This window comes from Anguilla rostrata, chromosome 5 (assembly GCF_018555375.3).
Source record: "Anguilla rostrata isolate EN2019 chromosome 5, ASM1855537v3, whole genome shotgun sequence".
Taxonomy (NCBI): Eukaryota; Metazoa; Chordata; class Actinopteri; order Anguilliformes; family Anguillidae; genus Anguilla; species Anguilla rostrata.
The window spans coordinates 47,843,950-47,866,081 of NC_057937.1; the positions used below are offsets into that span (position 1 = coordinate 47,843,950).

General features: G+C 38.1%; 1 protein-coding gene across 1 annotated transcript in view; it reads left to right on the plus strand.

Annotated features, from left to right (window-relative positions):
* Positions 1-407: 407 nt before the first annotated feature.
* LOC135255501 (NT-3 growth factor receptor-like) overlaps positions 408-22,132 on the plus strand; it is a 185,453-nt gene continuing 163,728 nt past the window's right edge. Inside the window, exons 1-2 of the mRNA XM_064336747.1 lie at positions 408-495; positions 14,410-15,094. Of these exons, the coding sequence (XP_064192817.1) occupies positions 14,850-15,094 (245 nt within the window). The 5' untranslated portion in view covers positions 408-495; positions 14,410-14,849. The remainder of the gene's footprint in view (positions 496-14,409; positions 15,095-22,132) is intronic.

The following is a 22,132-nucleotide window of genomic DNA, read 5'->3' on the forward strand; positions in this document are numbered from 1 at the left end:
TTGCAGTGTGTTATAATTGCTCTTGTTGTTGGAGTACATACTAATTGTAGGGAAGCAGCATAATGTTAATCGTTGGGTTGGGCTGAGGCAATGATGTATGATTTTCACTTTAATGGTCGAGATGTATGTTTTTTTAATCTTATCTTATATTGAATCTAGATTGTTTTAATCACTGGCTAAACACAATGGTGCTACAGTAAAACATTGCAGTCCTTGTGTAGTGCAGGAAAAGTCCATTTCATTCTGAATTATTTTATATTGCCTAAAAGCGTTACTGCTTATTTCTCTGCATTTTTTAATCTATATAATTTATTATAAGTGTATGTACATGTTAGCCGTGATCCTGAAGGGTTACTGTTTTTTTTTTTGATGAATCCCTCTGATACACAACCTTGTCTCTTCTCCTTAGGATGCCCCTCTGCCTCATTACTGGATTGTGGCATTACCATGGCAACAAGGGTACCTAAGGTAAAGTTCTGCGAGAGAACTGAGGAGGTGAGATCAAGGCCAGACTGTCAGGAAGATGGGGACAATCATATACGTATGTACAGTTAATTTCAGTGATTGAAGGCTGGCATGCTGGCATTGTCCTGCCTGCAGTTTTGGCTGTCAGTTGCACATACGCCGGGGTATATTTTAGTTACATAACCGTGCCGCAGAGCGCTACCTGCAGGGACTTCACCAGCCGAACACGAATGTATCTGCGAGGCCTAATCACGGAAAGTGTTTTGTTTTATTTATTTTTTTCCCCCCGTGTGATTTATCTGAGATACTGGAAAACAGCCAGTGCCGGCTGTCCTCAGCTGCCATTTCAACGAAAAGAGAGTGACCCATGCGCATTACACGGGAAAATAGATCTATTTAGAGAGAATAACAGATCCTATGATTACACCAGACCCCCGATTCACCTGCTCATGCGTGACGACAGAGAAAAAACATTGGTTGTCACACATTTATTATATTATGGTGATGATTCAGTTGAAAACTGACTAGGCTAAGGTGTTTATGCAGCTATGATCCATCAGATTTTTTTTTTTGTCATACTGTCATGAATGTCAAACAGCGATCTTTTGAAGGGTAAATTTTCTCAAGGGCTGCATGCTTTCTCAGCCAAGGACAGCATTTTGTTTTTTCAAATTTTTACATTTGGGATCAGACTGTGAATGAATGAATTTAACAAATTCGTCCTTATTATTTTTAAAACTTGTTATTTTTCATTTAAAACTATTGAGATTTTTCAATGTTTAGATAGATGTTAAAACAACCATGTTCAAATAGAACAAATTCAGTTTTTTGTTGCAATGCAAGCTGAGGGGAACAGATAACATCGACCGCAATAAACAGGGCTTGTGACAATGTAGGCAAGCAAATATAAGAACACAGTGGCTGCCGGGTGCCAAGGCACTGTTCTGTTGTGTGGACAGACCCCATGATCCAGTATCAAACCCAGACCGTACTGCTGCCATCTGTGGCCGGTAGCCCCGCAGGGCAATGCATAATTGGTTGTAGCATCACCCAGGGAGGTCAATGGGGCACCCACAGTCTGCTTGCTCCGGCTAAACCAGAAATGTCTTTGCAAGCTCAATTTGTGGACTGCGGTGTGAGAATAAGCGATGGCGGACATCGTATATTCCCGGAGAAGAGCTTTACAGTAGAGGCTGCGGCGATGAGCTTGACTTGAGGATACAAGTGGGAATTCTAAATTTGTATAAAACTAGGAAATACATTAAGAAATAAATATAATAACATGAAAGTATATAATAAAAAGCCAATGTTGTAGAGAAGATTTGCACATGTGCCCGAGTTTAGAACAAATCGCCAAACTACTTCTACTTTAAGGGTGATAGGGAAAAAGAGAAATAGCTTGTCCACAGTCATCTTTCAAGCAAAGCATTTTAACTTATTCCTTCTACAGGCAGTGCAGGCTTCTTTTATCTAAAATGTGTTTTGCTTGTGCAGACATTGCCATAGCTATTTATTTTTTGCTCTGTCACACCTCTTTTGAATATTTTGCTTTGCTTGTTTGCACAAACTTATTTTCAAACTGCATTCGCTCATGAATATGGTGATTCTCTTCTTTACAATACCTACATGCAGTTACTTAAGATTATTAAAATAATACATTTTGCCATTTTATCCACCCCAAAAGTATATACGTAGTAAACTCATATTCCTGTTTTCTCTGTCAGTTTTGATGTAGGCCACATCATTGGGAATGCCAAAACTATGACCTGGGGGCAAACTTGGTTCAGTCTGCTATAGGGTGGTAATAAAAATAAATTATATTTTAAGAAGTTATCTGGACAGTACTGGTGCTGACTGTGTCCAGCAGCCCTGCCAGGTGACACACAGTTTGCTCTAGTGTCACCCAGGGATGAGAGGGTTTCAGTTGGTAGGGACTGCAGCATCTCTTTGCTCACTAGCAACCCCTGCTGGTTGATTGGTTGTGCACAAGTCTACCTGTTGAGCAGCATGTTAAGTGTCTTCCTCCCCCGATGTTTTCCGCCCTCCACCCCCCGCACATACACACACACGCAATGCGATTGGGCATTCCACATTGGGGAGATCAAAGGGAAACATTAAGTTAAGTAAAAGTTTATGAGAAAGGGAATTTTAATATTTTGACCAGCAGGCCTGGCTCCCATTATGCTCAAAACTCTAGGCATGTCTGGTTTAGATAACCTTGGAAATAATTAGATTTCATGTTTGCCGGTTTAAATTTGTTTTTGAAATGCTATGATTTTTTTGGAATACATTGGAAGTTTGTGAAACCATGATATGTCTATATATGATGTATACATTGCTATCAGTATATGGATACCTTGAATGAAATGCACACAGTGATTTAAAGGCATGTCAAAAGGAAATGCATTTAAAAACATACAAGAGATATCAGCTCATATTTGAAATGTTCAGCTATCCAGTAGGCTGGCTATGTAATGAATGGTTAATTGATTTACTTAATGCTAATGAGATCAGTAGGTTGATTATTGGTGAAATCATTGGGTCACTGACTTGCAAACAAGATGTTACACCTGATGTGGGGTATGGACATGAAGAGTTTGAACCGGCGACAGTATCAGTGCAGTATCAGCTGGGTGGACAAGCTGACAGCCAGATGGACAGACAGACTTGAAACAGACAGGGACTCAAATGAGGGGGAGGTAGAATGGAACTTCAAGCTGAGAAGTAATTAAGGATGGAATCAAAATTCAGCTATAATTTCACATCCCCAGAGAAACAGGTGCTCCAAGACAGACTGGCATGCAAGTTGCAGTCTGTTTGAAGTCACAAGTAAAGAAGGACAGGTGATCTTGTGTTTCCTTATTCAGTGATTACTAGCTGTAACAAATTTAAATGTCTGTAGATTGGGGAAGGATTCCCCTCCTCATTATGTATGCTTGCTTAGAATCCTGTTTTTTGGTTGATAGATTCCTTTATTCTGTTTCAGTTAAGATTAATTTATGATTTGAAAGAATCTGGGTAGATAGGTTGACGTAAAGACAGATTCTGAAGAAGAATGTCTTGAATAGAAAATGAAAGTTGAGAGAATGTTAACCCTTAATAGTTTTCCCTGGTTAAAAAAATATTACATCCTAGTAAATGTTTTTGCAATGTATTGTAAATATTTTAAGTACTTTTTTGGTTATTAGTAATTTAATACTAATACTAATTTAATCAAATTTAATTCAACATGACTGGAAAAACACACACAGTCACACGCACAAGCACACGCATGTGCACATGCACACGCACATACTGTATATCCATCCATCCATCCATCCATCCATCCATCCATTATCTATACCCACTTATCCTGGGCAGGGTCGCAGGGGTGCTGGAGCCTATCCCAGCATGCATTGGGCGAGAGGCAGAATACACACACACACACACACACACACACAAACATGCACGTATATATGCACGCACACGTACTGTTAATGCTTAGGAAGCTTGAAGCCTGTTTGTATGTTGCATGTTATATCACAAAAAATGAATAAATAGATCAAATAAATTAAGAAATGGACTAAATCAGGAAAAAATAAAATATCCAAGCTTATTTAAAAATCTATTTTCATTTTCTTTAAAATAGGGGATTTCTATTATGGATTTTTTATTATAAAGTGAATACTAAAATATTGATAATATTATGCACTGTAAATAAAAGCTGATCGAAGGTCATAATAAATTATAAATTTGTTAAAATTATAATAAAAAATGAGTTGTCTGTATATAATATATCGTGTTAATTTACTTTGTGTCTCCCCATTTAATTACAATTTCCAACTCGATCAACCAGCCCCTCCAGAACTGACAGGCTAATTGAATCGTTGCAACAGCAATTAAAATCTGCATTCTTTCAGGTGTGAGCTAATCTGTTCTGCTAAAAGGAGCTTTTTCATCACAGTACGTTTTCCCACTCGTAATACTATCTGTATTATCTGTATCTGTAAAAGTTACTTCTAACATTTCTGTACAGTATGTCACAAATTAGTGATAGATATTTTTATAAAGAAAGAAAAAAATCGTAAGGGCAGCACTGCAATATTGTCAGATTACCATTGCCTTATTATTTGCTGTACAATATTCAATCAACAATAAAATTGTTGTAATACTGTAGGTTTAATGTAGTCTTGAGTGCTATAATACATGACATCGACCAATATTGACTTCCCTGATGCAGTTCATAGTGCTTAGTTCAGCAGCATTTGGCTTGGGGGGAGTTGCATTTGGAATTGGTTTTGCATGGCCAGTAGGGAGCACTCTTCTCTCTACAAAAGATTCAATTCAATGCCCCATTGCAGTGATAGGCTAGTGTTCTGTAGAAGGTTGCATCCTTCAGATTAGATTAGACATTAAACCAAGGTCCAGGCGCACAGCCTTTAAGACCACACTGTACCCTTCCCAAAGAGTAGGGGTGTTAAGGTTTATTTCCCACCATACTGTACCTCTTAGTTCATGTAATCATCCTCCCTACAACAGATTGGTTACACACTCCCATGTATTTCTTACCCAGTTAGATTCCCAGGGAGTTTTACTGTATGATCCCTCACCCCCAATATCTCCACCAGCCAGACATTGTTCAACCCATTTGGACAAACCATCAGCTTGAACATGCCTGAGCAACACGCTTGAATTTACTGCCTTAAGTGTTTCTCTTAGTGTTTTGAATGTCACAGACACTGCATGGCACAGGGTGGAGCAATAAAAGCTTTATTGGCATTATCTATAAAACACAACTCTCAGCAGGCGAAATAATGATGCTTAGCTCCCATTAGCGTTTTAGTGTGGCATGATTTTATCCCAGCTGTGCATATTTTGTGACTTAACACACCTGCTATTCATTGTTTGTTTCCATGCAGACAAACTTGGCAAGCTTCCTAAACAGCAATAGCGAAACCAATAGCGCCATTTTAAGTGACACTGATACATCTGACTCTCATCCAAGAGAACTGAAATGAATGCTTCTGGGGAAATTTGGGGAAATTTCCCAAAAGGGAACATCTGAAACATGATACTGTTTTGTTTGACCATACATGTTTTGAATATGGCAAAGTTTAAGCTTGAAAAAAAAAAAAGGAATTACGATTATTGAAAACAATCACAACTAGCCCAGAATCAAGGTCAAATCAATTCCCCCCCTTCAATTTTTTTTGCACAAGAAATCTAACAAACGGTCTAGATCTGATTCAAGGTGTGGCATTTGGAGTCTGTTGATGTTGTTCTCAACATGAGGACCAAATGCCAATAAAGCAGGGTATCATAAGATTGAAACATCTGAATAAATTGATCCCCAGAACACTGGATGTATCAAAATCAACAGTCTGATGCATTGTTAAGAAGCAAGAATGCACTGGTGAGCTCAGCAATCACAAATAACCTGGTAGATCACGGAAGACTACTGCAGTGGATGACAGAAGAATTGTGAAGAAAAAAAAAATTGCTTTCAATTGTGACGAAAAAACCCTTTTCAACTGTTAAACAGATCAAGAACTCTCCCGGATATCAGCATAGATATTTACTTATGGCCCCGTAAAATGTGGGGACAACTTGTAAAAAAGGCTGTATTCCCTACACGGATAATCTAATACAGATGTAAATACTCAAATTTGAGCACAGTCTGCACTGTAACCTTCTATTCATTGTCTCATTTCAAATCCAATGTGCGAGAGTTCAAAACAACAAAAATTATGTCTCTGTCCTAATACTTACAGACATTACACTCACACTGTATGTGATACATACTGTAGCATACAAAGAATGAATGTCTGCAAACAGTCCGGCACATACTGTATCCTCTTAAAATCTGTGACTGCTACCTCCTCCCCACAATCAGAGCATGCTAGAACCAGAAGTGAACCTGCCAGAAGACTGCTTTTTTTGTAATTTGAGTAATTTATTGATTTCATATGGCTGTTCTTAAAATGATCCCCAAAGAATGATTGCATGCATCTATGAATAATTTAACTCAGGTTTATCAAAGTCTTAATTGAATAATGCTGCCCAATCCCATAACAACATTTCTCATATACTGTACCATCTTTTCATTAACTATTCCTTACCACTTAATTCAAAACCTGAATGATAAAACTGTACACTTTTATAGTGTCTTAAGTTAAGAATTCAAACTTAAGTTGAATTCTTAGCTGAACGTTTATATGGTTGACTTAAAATACATTTCACAAAAAAAAAAAAAACCAAAGCTGAACAAAATATCCTGGTTGGATATGTTCCATGGACAGCCATTCAAGTCTTGCCATAGACAGGTCTTGACTGGGTTGCGTAAGGCACTATCCAAAATTCTGTAAATGTATGTTAAATTTAATGATACTAGCATGAATTTATGGACATATAGACAGCGTTAGACGGTTTGTTTTTATGGGCTGTCCACACGTTTTCTGACAGTTGGCAACCTGACTCAAGGACATGCACTTCTGCCCATTTAAGCCAATCCAGTGAAGCTTTGGCTTCGTGTCTTTGTCCTGCTGAGAAGCTTTTGTCCTAGTCTTAGAAAAAAACCAAACATTCTAAATGTGTCTGATCTGACAAAAAAGCATTTTTCCATGTGTGTCCATGTCCCTTAAATATGCTTTGATGGTTTTTATGTTTCTTTTTACAGCAGTGGCTTCATTCATTGTAATTATAATGTTAATAGCCGTTTTGAAAGTTATGTCTCCTGAAATAATTCTGAAACTATTTGAAAACTGCAGCTGCAGTTTTTCAGTTCTTGCACCCTGATTTGTGTAGAAATCCATAAAATGACCCAACAGCTGCTGTCTACTATAAGGAGCAGCTGCCTTTCCTAAGTACTAGAATTATTGGAAGAAGAAAATCGGAATGGAAAGTAAAATAGCAAAATAGCAAAAAATGATATGCACATTGCTCGCTTCAAAGGCGAGGGTGTCTGTGTTCTTTCATTTACAGTATTTGGTTTTCAGATCTGTTGAAAGGATATGAAAAAGGCTTCTGGAAACCAGCACATAAATTGCACTTTCAGCAGTTATGCAAACTGCAGGGTGATATGTTCAGCCTCTGTCAAAGCCTGAATAGAAGTGAAAAATGGAAATGAAAAATATTTGCCCAGGTCTACTCTGATCCTGTGTTTATTACATAAAGCATAAGTGTAATACTTGAAGAGTGGTGGCTACCCCAACCCCCACCCCTCAGTTGAATGCAAGATTCTTCTTGAATAATTTGCAATGAAGGTTTTTTTCAGCACACAGTAAATGCATTGTCTGCACCTATTTGAACTTGGGAACAGTTTAGAAAATGATTTAAGTGCAAAGTGCTGAATGACTGGGAGTCTGAGACGAATCCCATATATCCATGCTGTAATATCAAGTGTAGTGCACAGTATTGTGTCCCACTTCATGTCTGCTTGATAGTGTTCTTTGGGCTGTGTGGTACTCACATTTCCAGTTTGCAGCTGTACTGTAAAATGAGCGCAACTTGCTGTATTTTGCCTCTATTTCTATGAAGCAGGCTGAATCACACTGCAAGGTAATACACTGTTCATTCAGACTGATTTTAATTAGGTGCTGTCCTAATGAGCCAATTCCCAATGGTTTTCGTAGGATCCACAAATAAAATAATCAACATTCAGAAAATTCTTTATTTGCTTTTTAAAAACATATTTAAAGGGGATATTGTCACACTATGGCAATGTTTTGGTTTCAATTGAATTTATTCTAGCCTAATTTGAAACTGAAGCTAAACTCTACACATAAAAACATTATCTGTGTTAACAACTGCACATGCATCTTAAAAGAAATCAGCAGAGGAGAGTACAACCACTTAAACACTCCCACTTGCTGAAGCTAACACAACAAGTTTCAAGAACACTGGGAAACATTGCTTTTACATTGCCATTCGGCTGTGAGATAGTGATATCATGAGAGCAGCTCTTCCCCAAACAAGGCCATCTCTCATCTGCTAGCCGGTCTTTGGTCCTTAGTTGGCATGTCAGTTTTTTTTTTAAGAACAGACAAGGAGGAATAGAAAGAAAAATCACAGAATGAGCCACAAAATGGAACAGGATTATCTGAAAGGTATGGTAGTGATAAACTCTTTCAATTAAGGATTTACTGAATCTGATACCTCTCTGGTCAAAAATAAATAAATAATAATTCTAATACGAAAACTAATAGTTATAATAATAGTGTGACAGTGATGACACAGCCTGCAAATACTGACTTATAATTTACTCTATTTTATTACTTTTAGGTGGGGATTCCCTTGAGAGGCTTAACTTTGTTCAGAACACATAGTTAAGTTTCATTTGTCAGCGTGTCATTTCTTTTATAAAGAAATGTAATCAAATGCTGGTGGACTGCATGTATCTCTGGTTAATACACGCCTCTGCTGACAGTGTTCCCATGCCTGAGGCTGACAGATGGTCTTGATTCACCACACTTGTGATCGGGCCTTTAGCCACGGGAGTGTGCAATCCACACGTCTTGGCAGGTGATGGGCATCAGGGAAGGTCAGCATGTTGAATTAGGGTGGTTAGGATGGGCACCTGCTGCATCGTGGGTAGGAAGGGGACCGTTTCTTTCCCATTGATCTTGGAATCGTCGTTGCCATCAGCCAAAAGAAAATCTTTGATGTAAAGCGGCCAGATAACAAAAGCGTATTTATTTTGGTGATTACTCTGTGGAATCGTGTTTGCGCTCATCTCCTGAATTAGATATATTGTGATATGTACAGTTTGCTGTATAATTACGTGGTCTGTCAATCACCTAGCATTTCTTGTTCTTTGAGTTAACACACATCTTGAATTCAGGAATTGGGACTATTAACGTGCTGTAGGAGGAAGCACAATCCAATGAATTTGGTTCAACTTGAGCAAATAAGATGCTTCTGGACACTTCACAATTTATTCTGTTGCTGCTATGAGCAGTTACATCATCAATAAAGACAAGTGAGCCAGTACCTGTGGCAGCCATACATGCCCAAAACCAAAACACCTTTGCTTTGGATCTTGGGCAGCTCCTTTTGGCTTCCACACTTTGCTCTTGCCATCACCTTGATACAAGTAAATTTTGGTCTCACCTGTCCACAAAATCTTTTTCCAGAATTTAGCAGGCCATTTAAGGTACTTCTTAGCTAACCTGGCCATCCTGTTTTTGAGGCTAACCAGTGGTTTGCATCTTGCAGTGTAACCTCTGTAATTATGTGCATTATGTATTTTGAGAACAGTAGTCTCTGACATATTCACATCTGCCTGCAGAAGATTGTTACTGTTGGTGTTTGGGTTTTTTTCTTCATTATGGCTATAACCCTTGGCCTACCAGGTCCTTTGTGATTACTGAGCTCACCAGTGCTCTTTCTTCTTAATGATGTTCCAAATAATTTCTTTTGTTAAGCCTAAGGTTTGACCTATCTCTCTGTTTTGTTTTTATTTCTCAGCCTGATAATAGCTTCCTTGACTTTTATTGACACAACTCTAGTCCTCTTTTTGACAAATGGCAATAACAGACCCCAAGTCCAATCAAAAGCCTTGAATCAAGATAAGATTCTGAAAGCTTTCTTATTCCTTTACTAAGGAAGCAATTACACATCTGACTAATTAGGAAGCACCAGTGGAGCCATTTGTTCCAAACATTATGGTGCCCTGAAACTGGGTGACTAAGTATAAAAAGCACGTGAAAGCATGTGAATTTCTGATTACAAATTAGATATTGTGGAGTACAGAGCCAAATAATTAAAAAATAATATCCATGTGTCCCATACATTGTGTAGCTCACTGTACATACATAGGAAAAAAAAAAAACAATGTATATATTTGATCATATAGAAGTATTACTTTCTGTAGAAGATAAATGGCTCAGTATTCATTTTCAGGTTCAAATCACCACAGACTATCAAATGATGAGCTTTGGACTAGGGAAGAGAGTCACAAATATTAACAAAGAATTTGTCCTTGTCATGGATGGAGGCATACACATTGATAGGAACCAAGGGTTTTGTCCCCTTGGTTTTAGAGTTAAAATAATAAAAAAAAACCTTTTTAGTCAGCAGTTAAGTTTGATGCAGTGAATGGAATATGCCTGTGAATTAAAATTGTGTTTTTTGTTACCATGGAAGAACTGTCCCACCCAATGATGTGTAATTACAAAGTGAGCTGAACATGTAAGAGCTATGGCGACATGTTTCTGGTAGAAAAATGTATTCTTACATTCAAGCACAAGGGATGCCTGAAAAATAAATTTGTATAATTTGTAACCCTGATAACAGCTGCCACAAATAAACAATTTATTCTTAAATTGATTTTACTCCATTTATCCACGTCTCCTACAATGAATAAAACATTAAATATAATTGGCACCACAGTCATCAATACACATATACTGTACATTATAACATTACATTACAGGCATTTAGCAGATGCTCATATTCAGACTTACACAACTTTTACATGTTTACATAGCATCCATTTGTACAGCTAGATATGTACTGAAGCAATTTAATATTTTGCTCAAGGGTACAATGGCAAGGTCCTACTTGGGAATCACATCTTAATTATAAAGCCAGCTCCCTAACCATTATACTGCACTGCCACATAATAATTTGCATAATAATTGCATCTGTATAATAAATGCATTTGTACAATAATTCCAAATGCGAACAATGGACCATCTTGGTACCATCATATTCACATTAACAAACATACAAACATAAACACTGGGAAACCTTATATAAACGACTAAACAAAACACATTGAAACCAAAGGTAGAGGCAAAGAGTATCCAAAATTCATGCAATTCATTGATACAGAATTCTGTTTTTTAATTTTCTATGGACACTTTTATGCTCCTACTGTAATTTTGACCTATACTTTTATGCACAGTACAGCATCTTGTTGGCTCATCTCCAGTCTATATACAAACTCCTTATTGGTCTAAATCTGTACTTCCTAGATTTAAGGCGAAGAAATGTTTAGCTATTGAGAAACCATGAGGTTTCAGAATTTAATAGAACTGTCCATGGTGCTGAACTTTGCACATACTGTTGATGATGTTATGGATAATTTTGATCAGAGCCCATACACAAATTTAAATGCATTACTGCTTCGTTCTTTGTGTATATTTATGGAAGAGGAGTGGGAGATTTGGGTCCTCTTAGCTTGACATTTCATGTAATAGTCATATGCACAACAATGACGGAAGTCTCCAAAAGTAAACCGAACAGTAATTTGTGTCTGTGTGTATGTGGTGTTTATACATTTGTAAATGCATTGGCATATATTCAATTTAGAATATTCATTGTGAAGTTGAAGGCATACCAGAAGACTTTACTGTGTTTAAAAAAAAATGGAAATCACTTTGTTGAAATGGTCTCAAATTATTTTATTGACATTTTATTCCAATACAATTCAGTTATTCATTTAATGATGGCTTTTATAAACAGTTTCACATTTCATGAAAGTCTTGCCAGGACAACAAAAAAAAAAATGCCAATGAATCTTTGATTCTCAGATTTTACTGTGACATGTACTGAAACAGGATGAACCAGGAACAAACCTATTTGGATTGTATGAGTCACTGCAGTCTTTTAGTCTAGCTGTTAGAAGTGTAAAATGACTCAGCTTATGCACTGTGTATTTCTCCAGTCTCTGCATCATCATGGAGGATTCTCTCCTTGCCAGCTTCTGTTCACTCAGATTTGGATAGAGGAAGGACAGCAGCCATGGTCAGATTTCTGCATCCAAGTTTGGACTCTGCTCTGCATATTAGTGATTAAGGGATTAAGAAAAGAAAAGAATAGCCTTTAGCCAAGAACATAAAGTCAAATAATAGGAAAACCACTCATGCTTGGCAGCTGACTACCTGGAAGACATAACTGTGTTCCATTATCAAGTTCCATTAGAAACATTAACTGCATTCTTTGGGTTTGTTGCATGTCAATTGAATATTATCTGTATGTTTCCAATGAAAGCATATCAATGCATATCATTTTAGCTGGAATTGATGACTCTCTTGTCGAGCTCCTGAAATTTGGAAGAGGTAGAATATATGCTAAATTAATTGGTGTTTTCTGCAGCTGTTGTGATATTTTGTAATTATAAAATGGTGGTCCAGTAATGATACGTTTACTGCTGTCCAATTTTGACAGTAAATGCATGAAAAAGGTACTAATATGAGGGGAAGAATGAGGAGATGACAGGGACTTAATGTAGCAATGGAGGTAATGTTCCCTGCCTAATTCTAGAAGGCACTGTTAGCACCCTGCAACATTTGCCAAAATTTACCAAAAGTGGAAATTTTTAATAAGCTGGCATTATGTCAAACAACGCTTATCCTAACAAAAATAGAATGATTTTATCCTCGCCTCATGCGCTGAAGCGCTCGTGTGTTCACTTGGAATCATATTTTAAAGCATGCACTCGATCTGCATTCACTTTGCCTGCAGTTTTATATTGAATGTAGATACCATTTTGTTACCTGTTTAGATACCATATAGCCTAAGAGAACATATTTTTGTAAACCCTTTGAAATTGTTCTGGACCATGAGCTTTTTTAAAATACTGCAGTAGGAAATATTGTGATACGAACCACCAATATCCAGAACAAATGACCGATTTGGTGCAGAACAATCGGCCACAAATAGGCAATTATATGCACGCACAGTAAAACTACAGTCATGCGCCTGTATAAATAGTTGCTGTGCCTTCCTGACACTTGGATATAAACGTTGAACTGCGGTGTTAATGCACGGAATGCATAACGATTCCCGTGCAAAAGTTTGAATTCAGATAAATGTTAACCCTTTCGTTTGTTTAATCTTATTGGGCAACGCATATTAGGCTTGTTTTATGTATCCATCGTAAACCTACAGCTGAGCCTTCACTTACGCAAATTCAATCTTTTTGATCTATCCCGGAAAAATAGTCTTCGCTTTACAGACATCCACTGTTTGACAGAATTTTAATGGTAACTGTGAAAGACAGCATTGATAAAGCGTCGTTTCTGTAATGCAAAAAAAGTATACAGGTACCACCACTACACAATATACTACCATATACTGCTCAAATTCGTGACTGCTGGGTTACCTTTGTAATCAAGCGTGGCATCCTGCTGCGGAACCTGTAGAACATTCACCACGTAGCCTATTGCATGACTAGACGCGAAGGCTATTTCTGGAGAGCTGCGCTGCTCTGTCGCTCAGAAGTCTCTAAAAACAATGATGGCGAGTGAATGCCGTCTATGACTTCGCTCTGATTTCAGAATACTATCGTAAGGCATCAAAATGCATGCACCTCGCTGTATTGCTTTGTATTGGTTGTGTCTATTTGGAGTGCATGAGGTCTCTAAAGAGAGACTCACTGTTTGAAAACACCCCCTCCACATTATTTCTTTTTATACATTAAATGATTCATAAATTATTTATAGGCCTACTACTGTATGCTGGCAAATTCAGTTGGGTACTATTACCTTTTATCTAGAATATTTACCTTATTAATTGAATTAGAAAGTGTTGAAATAGGTTTTTACATTGATAAACCAGGTCCCTTATCAATATATGTCAGGTAAACTGGTGAATACACCAATCTAAAGACGCGATTAACTTCCCAATGCCACACCCTTCAAGTAAGAACGTCCATGCAATGCTTTGGAAAGCCGTATTTCCTTCATTTCTCCAGGTTAAACAAATACATATAACTATATACAGCTTCGTGATTATGACAAGCAAAGTTGATTAGCTAATGCAGAGACTCTAACATTGCAGTCGTAATTGGAAATTCCATTGAGCCACGATTTTGTTTCCAAACAAGCTGGGCACAAGCTTTGGGTATTCGCGAATAATTAAAATGTAAATACAGTTGCCGCTCTCGTTCCCTGCATGTTTCTGTGATTTTAATGTTTCAAGACGTTTGTGATCTGATTTGATCTCTTTTCTCTTTTGCAGGTGTGTCAGTTTTAATTCTGCCCAGTAGGTGGGACTTCATGCTCGGAGCACGGACTTGCTGTTGTGTCCTCTGTTTCTTATGCCATCCCTATGAGTCTCAGAGCTGCTCGAGAGCAACCTGGAGCTACAGTAAGCGGTTAACGGCAACAGAAGACACGATACCCTCCCTGTACCATGCAGTATAGAGAGGACAGTCCGGGAGTACTGGTTTTTCAGCCCTCTCCTCTGTAACGGAGTATTTTTTTCTTCTTTTTTTGGCTTTTGAAATACTGGGACTATACAGATTTCGCATCAATTTGACATACCTTCACACTCATCAACACGCCCGTGCGTGCGCACATAAACAGACACACAAGCAATCACGTAGCAAAAACTGATACTCACATTTTCCACATTTGCCTGCCGCACAAGGACACCAACGCTTCACAGGGTCGGGAATCATGGATCTATCGCGGTATCCACCTCGAATTTGCTGGTGGAGATTATTGTTTCTCTTAAGCATCTTCCAGGACTATGTGAGTTCCATGCTGGACTGTCTGTCAACCTGCAGCTGTTCCCAGACGGAGATCTACTGCAATAAGTCCGACAATGGGAAATTTTTCCCTTTGCTCGCTGTGCAAGACACTGGGAACAATGGCAATAATACAAACAGCATTCCAGATTTGGTCAAGAACATCACGTCCATGTAAGTCTGCTCAAAGTAAATGTCACATGTTGAGACCATGCATGTATTTTTAATTCACTCTCCCCTTTACTCTCTCCGGCTGGCCAAACACTACATGCCTGCTACAGTTTACAAGAAATGATTGGAGACTGTCTTTATAACTTGCATCAATGCCTGGTATGCAGCCCTACATTTTGCATTATTATTATTATTATTATTATTATTATTATTATTATTATTATTATTATTATTATTATTATTATTATTACCACCACAGTCAGTATATGATTGCACCCGAAATATGGCCGAATGAATAAACCTGTTGTCCAATTGGTTGTTAATACACGTAGTACACCACACATTTTTATATCTTTTCGGACCGAATGAAGGAGTTTTTTTTTCTAAATTGACAAATTAATTGCATATCTTAGATTTGATGGTGCGTCTTGTAGGAAAGATATTAGTGATGTCGGCTATATGTATTCTCTCGGGTATAAGAAGCAATATTCTTGAAAAAACTAACAGATCAAAGACGATGTACTTTCAAATCTAATTGCCACGTCTCGAGAGTGATGGAACAACTGTCTTTGCTTCACAGAGAATCGTCTTGATAGGGGCTGCTCTGTATTCCTGGCGGGGACTTTAAAGGAATTTTGTCACAACGTTCGCCATCTGTGATATGTGAAAGGTGCCTTGTACTAGATAAAAGAATCGTCCGTAGTGAAAGACGATGATGATATAGACTCCTCTTGTACCACGAATACACATTTCCAGTACGAAAGGGAGGAGGGGGACTCATTCCTCTTATCTGAAAATTAACATCTGTTTTAATATTTGTGCAATTCCTGCCAAGGACTGCTTAGCAAACACTGCTCGAGAGTTCCGAGTTTTTAAATATGGATTCATCTTTATACTAAAACGTTTATATGAAAGTGCCCAAAATCAAACTTCTTTACCCGACCGACCCTTTACTGACGGACGGCTATACACATACAACAGTATTTCGTACTCTTTATTTTTACAGCGAAATGGTGTTCTTACTGTTCGTTCAACTATTCCCCTGGCTACAGCGTCCGCTAAAATGTTTGAAAAAGTATATTAACGTTTAAAACGAAATAGGGAAAAGGAGTTTAGGTTTCTCAAATGCTTCACTGGGCTGAATTTTACGACGGAGAGTAGTTTACCACTATAGATTGTGGCTTCTTAAAAATAGAACGCGGACGTTCATGGCATGCTTATTTCTGAGGCTATACCCAGTTGAAGTGCTTTAGGTCTGGATCGCCACATCACCATCTCCCCATCCGTATCATTCTCTTAGCTCTGTATTTAAGGCATTGGTTTTCCGCATTTACACTATATTGAACGCACGCACAGGCGCGCGCGCGCACACATACGCGCACACACACACACACGCGCAGGAAAACATATTTGTATGAACTGTACACGTAAAAGAACGTTTCTTTTCCAATAAGAGGCAAGATCAGTCAGTTTCTTTTGAACTAACAACGATTCATTATGAATTCTTTGATGTGAATCGCCAAGACTGAGGATACCATGACAACCTCTCTGCTTTGTGCCGCATTCATTACATTTACATAGGGATTAAATAGTTGTGGTCAATATATTTGGGTTCACGTCAAAATACAAGTTTCTAATTTTCGATTTTACGAAATCGTAATAAAACACGTACGACGACAGCTAAGACATTTAAAATCCTTTTTTATTGAATTTAATTTTTAAAGGTTTGGAGGGAAACGCTACGCAATTGAGAGAATCAACTGCTGATTATGTGCGCGTTTTTTCTGCTCACTTGTTCGGACCACTAGAGGGAGGAGCTGGTGCTGTAACGCAGATACGGGAGGTCTCTGTTGAGCCTTACGATTGCAGTTGCGTTAGTACACCTGCGGCTCTCAGCGCAAGAGCGTCCTGTCTGTTCCTTGTCAGCACCCCGTCTTTCGGACAGCTCCCACTGAGCTTCATGTCAGCAGACTGACTTGCATATTAGCGTCAGAGTATAAAAAGCTTCAAAAAAGAAAAGAAAAACAGCAGCAATTATCTTCAGTCGCCCTATCTGAATATCTGTTTCTCGCTCTCTCTCTCTCTCTCTCTCTCTCTCTCTCTCTCTCTCTCATGGAACACCTTCCTCCGTTTTCATGTGCCTTAATCCATATTTAAATAATCAATCTATATTTAACTATTTTGCTTCTGATTTCCTGTCAGATTCCTTTGGAAATGTGCTCACAAGTTATAATTCAATCGACTATTGTTCCACTGTACAAACAACTATAGAATATCTGTGAATCAAGGAGTATGCAGAACACCTTTACAGAAGTACTCACTATCTTTGAAATACTCAGACACTCAGTTTCCAGTCCAGTGATTTTAGGCCTGGCATACATTACAACTGTGTATATTGCTACCAGAAGGGTTTTGTAATTCAACTAATTCAACTGTACATTTTACCTAGCTAGCTAACTTAATATATTTTGCATATAATATAAAATCATGAACAGATGTAAAATATATGTATGTGTGTGCGTGTGTGCGTAACAAGTGTTCCGAACAATAGATCATCCCAGTTGCAACTTGGGATAATGGCAAAACTGCATGATGTGGGTTCCTCATAATGTCTGGATCATGCCACACTAGAAAAAAAGAGAGAAAGGAAATACAAGGAAGTAACTGAATGCTTATTGGAAAGCTCCATGTCATCATGTCATTTTGATCAGCTTTGGTCCTTGGTCATGTGACATGTAATCCAAACTACTCCACTCATCTGAGCAGTTTTGGAATGAAAAATATCGAGGCTCAAAATGAAATAACAATCTCCTGTATTTGTTGGACTGATTTTTTTTAGTTGCGTCTTGCACTCCAGTGGCTTGGCACTCTTTTTATTTTTCTTGATATCAGGGGGTAGCAGACAGCAGATGGGGGGGGGGGGGTTCTCAAACAAAGGTACAGATTAAAGAAAGGCGTCTGGGTGAGATTCTGTCTGGTTCAGTTGATCCTGTGCTACTGGTCACAATTTGGTTCACATTTCAATGTGCATTTATGGATTTTCCAGAAAAATGGGCACGAAAAATGTTTGATGTCGTCATAGGAAGACCTTTTCAATGTGTTCAACCCATTTTGTATTCACAAAAGGTACAGTTTTTCTAGTTCAATGGGCACCAAAATGATTACAGTTGTACTTTTTGGCATTTATTTAGTTAATTGGCTGAAAACATTTCAATCCTCAATATCAAACATTCAGGCATACAGCCTTTTAAAATTCTAACAATTTAGAGAAAAAAGCATACAATCCAATGCTTTAGTAGGGAACAAAAGCTTTAAAAGCCACCAAGGGCACTTCTTGTGTAAGTACAAATAAAGCTCATTGAAAGTGCTTGGTTGGCTGTGCCATTTTAATAGCCATTATAATTCTGCTTTGAAAGGCCGAACCAGGGACTTGTTCTCAGATGAGTATGTCCAGCAAAGAACTGATTTTGTTTTTCTAATACCTATTGAAGTTTTTATTTATTTATTTATTTATTTATTCATTCCTATGATGGGTACTATGGATTTTGTAGTTCAGACACATATCTTATTTATCATAAAACTGAGTTTCTTAGAAAAAAGTCCCAGCTTGTCTCTGAAAGATCACATAAATGGCTTATAATATGGGACTGTGTTTTGACCTGCTTTCCTTCTACATGCCATAGCTGAGATAGGTCTTACTCGCATCATGACTAGTTAATAAAGAACAAATAAGAACTACATATTTTAGTGTTGGTTTTGTGCCCATTGTTCAGCTTGCCATTTTTTTGTCTTCCGTACATTATTTGTCTGTCTAATTAAATACCATGAGCACAGCCCATCTGTTTTCATTAAGGGGATCCATTAAGCTGATTGCCTTTGCTGTGCTTAGTAAGGCACTTTCTGTGTCAATTAGTTCAATTTTTAAAAATTCCTGATGGAATGTCATCATCAATGTTATCCATGTGTTTTTACCTTTTGTTTTTTATTTCAATATTGTGCTTATATGAAATCAGCAGAGTATAATGATTTTCACGGCAATATAGGTTACAGAGGTACACAGAGCTGTGCGTTATGAAAACATTCAGTCTCGTATACAGGCACCAAAGACAATTTTCTTATAGACTTTATTTATATTTATTTTATCTGCAGACAATATATTTTTGACATTTCAAACTTTTACATTTTGCCATATCATATCATTTCTTTCTCACATAGGTACGTTTTAAAAAAAAAAATATTCCTGTGCATTTTACCTGCTCCCCCATCTTCAAATTTTCATTATTATATTAAAAACTATTTTTAACAAAAGTCAGGTTGAGCCATATGATTCTAGGCACTGCATTCTCCTACCTGTACTGTAGTGTTTGGGGTATATATATATATATATATATATATGAAAGGATGGTGTAGTCACAGTTTCTTTTCTATGCTGAAGCTCAATGAATAATGATGGTAGCTACAGTAAGGACAATCTGGAAGAGGCTACATATGCTCCTTCTGTGAAAGGGACTGTATACTGAGAGGCTTTTGTTGGATGGAGAGCGCATTGTTCGTTGATTGCCTTGGCTCAGTTGTTTGTACTGACACACGAGTGCACTCAGAATATGAAAATGGTACAGTGTATGCATATGGCTGCCTGTATGGGTCTACAATGAAGGCTACATGTACCTCTTTGTGCAGCCCCTAAATCTCTGTTTTCTCATCAATTAATAACGCAATGAGTTTTTAACTGGCACATATCTGATCTCATTAGAGTGCTGTTATAGGTCCATTCAGTGGGTCCCCTGGGAGTGAAAAGCTATAATATAATAATGGGATTAGCTCCCGAGGTGGGAGAGGTCAAAGCAATCCCATATGCAGGTTTGGGTTTGGAAGTTTCTGGATTTGCACCAGAGCTGTTACTTGTGAGTTATCATGTCACCTGCTATCTGCAGGCCATGGTGACTTTAGTATCTCGCCCACAGTATTTAAAGAGTCCTTTTCTGCTTTTTTTATGCACATCATCAAGTTTACATGAGGCTGTCTTCTCGGTAAGTAGGTCAGGCCCACCACTTGAGAATTAGGAGGAGCGTGCTTGTGTCCATGGCGTTTGGCGGATGCGATGAAAGCGCTTTCCATGTGACCAGCCTTGCCTCTCCCACGCCTTCACGTGTCCTCCACGCGTGGCTTTTTGAAGAGGAATATAAACGATGCACCTTCTCTCAGAGGCAGACAATCAGAAGAGCTGAATGAATAGATTGGGTCGGGGTGGGGGGATGCTTAGTCCGAGGGTGATTAAAAAGCACAACTCAATTCAACGGGGCTGTGATTATTCTTCCTTTCAGAAGGGGCCATTTTGTGATGACTCCTTTGTGAAGAACACCTTTTTGTTACAATGGCGGATGTGCAGTGCCACATTTTGCCTAGATTTTGATCTGTTAACGGTGGCAGTGTAGCATAATGGTTAGGGAACTGAGCTTGCGAGTCTTAGGATAGTGATGTTTGGCTCCCAGGTGGGGCCAAACTGTCGTTGTACCTTTTTAAATACGTTGCTATTTATGCAACGTATTTAACATAAATAGCTTCTGTAAAAGCCTCCAGCTGTATAAATTGATTTTACGTAAAAAAAAGAGTGGAAGTGGTGCAAGTCGCTCTGGATAAGACCGTCCACTAACTGTAGATTTATTTTATCGCAGGTGTCTTCTCCGTTGTATGCCAGGTAATGAATAATCAAGCAAGATTCGTTATGCAAATAGCTGTCTTTGCCTGTACGTTATTAGACGGAAAACCCTGCCTGCATTAAAAAAAATGCTAACAAAAACAAACATACCACCAGCAACAGGAACAGCAAGTACATTTTTCACTTCAGAATAGGTCTTGTTGTATCTCTAAACCTTTGCTTTCTGGCTTGGCTTTGTGGTATCTATGCCCAGAGGATATTAATTTGTCTGGCAGCTGCTGCTGGAAACAGTGTGAGATGCTGTGCGGTCACCCATTGCAAATGCTGCATAAACCTTACAAGGTGAGAGTGTTTTGTCCATCGTGGATTTGAATGGTCGATCGAACAGGTCAAATGACACCGCGGTTGCATCTCTCGTTTTCCCCAACATACTTACAAGCACAGCCTCGTGCAAGGATGAATAACCTGATGCAAGGTTGCTTTTGCATTGGCTGCTTATTGTAGTGTTACGCTTTGTTTGCTGATCTACTTGGTGGGCTTCCACAAAAAAATATGCTTGGCACTGACATATCTGTGTGGACAGGTCTTTAATAAACTGGGTATGTTTCAATAGTATTTCAGTATGATCTGAAAGCTGGATTGCACAGATAAATTCTTATCGAATGGCATATAAAATTCTGTTTAATCTCTATTTCCAAATCTATATATGACTGTCTATTTTTTTTGTTTTCCTTGATGTGAAAGCAAGACTCTTGAAGGAAACTTCAATGTAATTCCCAGTGGATTAGTCATAGTGAACCATGTTGGAATAGAAAATGCACTGAAGACTATCCAATTGCTAGAGTCGTACTGACCCCGCTGAATGACAAAATTCTCTCTTACTGAAAAAAAGATGAAAAAAGAACTCTTAGTTATAGCTGGTTAAAGATTGTTATCAAGAAGCAGATGATTATTCTGCAAGTCCCCTGGCAGTGTGCTTTCTGCTATGGAGCATCTGAAAAAGAAAGCAGAAAACAGCCAGAAAAGTTTTTGGTTGCAGCTCTTACCTAATATACCAACTTGGTGAGAGTACCGTGTTAACGCCGCTTAGCAAAAAATAAAACCAAAAGGCAGTTTATTCATGAATCCTAAATAAACCGGAATCATCTATCCATTAGAGAAGGTATAGAAAATAGTTTGTGGAGGAAAGGTTATTGCCCTAGATCCATTCATTAATTTGAAAATGGATGAAAGCACATCTGACATGTTATTTCTATTCTTCTTAACCACAAAGATGTGTGGCTCTGAGATGGTTTATTTGCATAGGTGGTGGGCTACAGTGCTGTTGACTCCTTAGTGTATGACCTTGAAGGTCTTTGTCTGTCACCACCACTGTGTGGTCA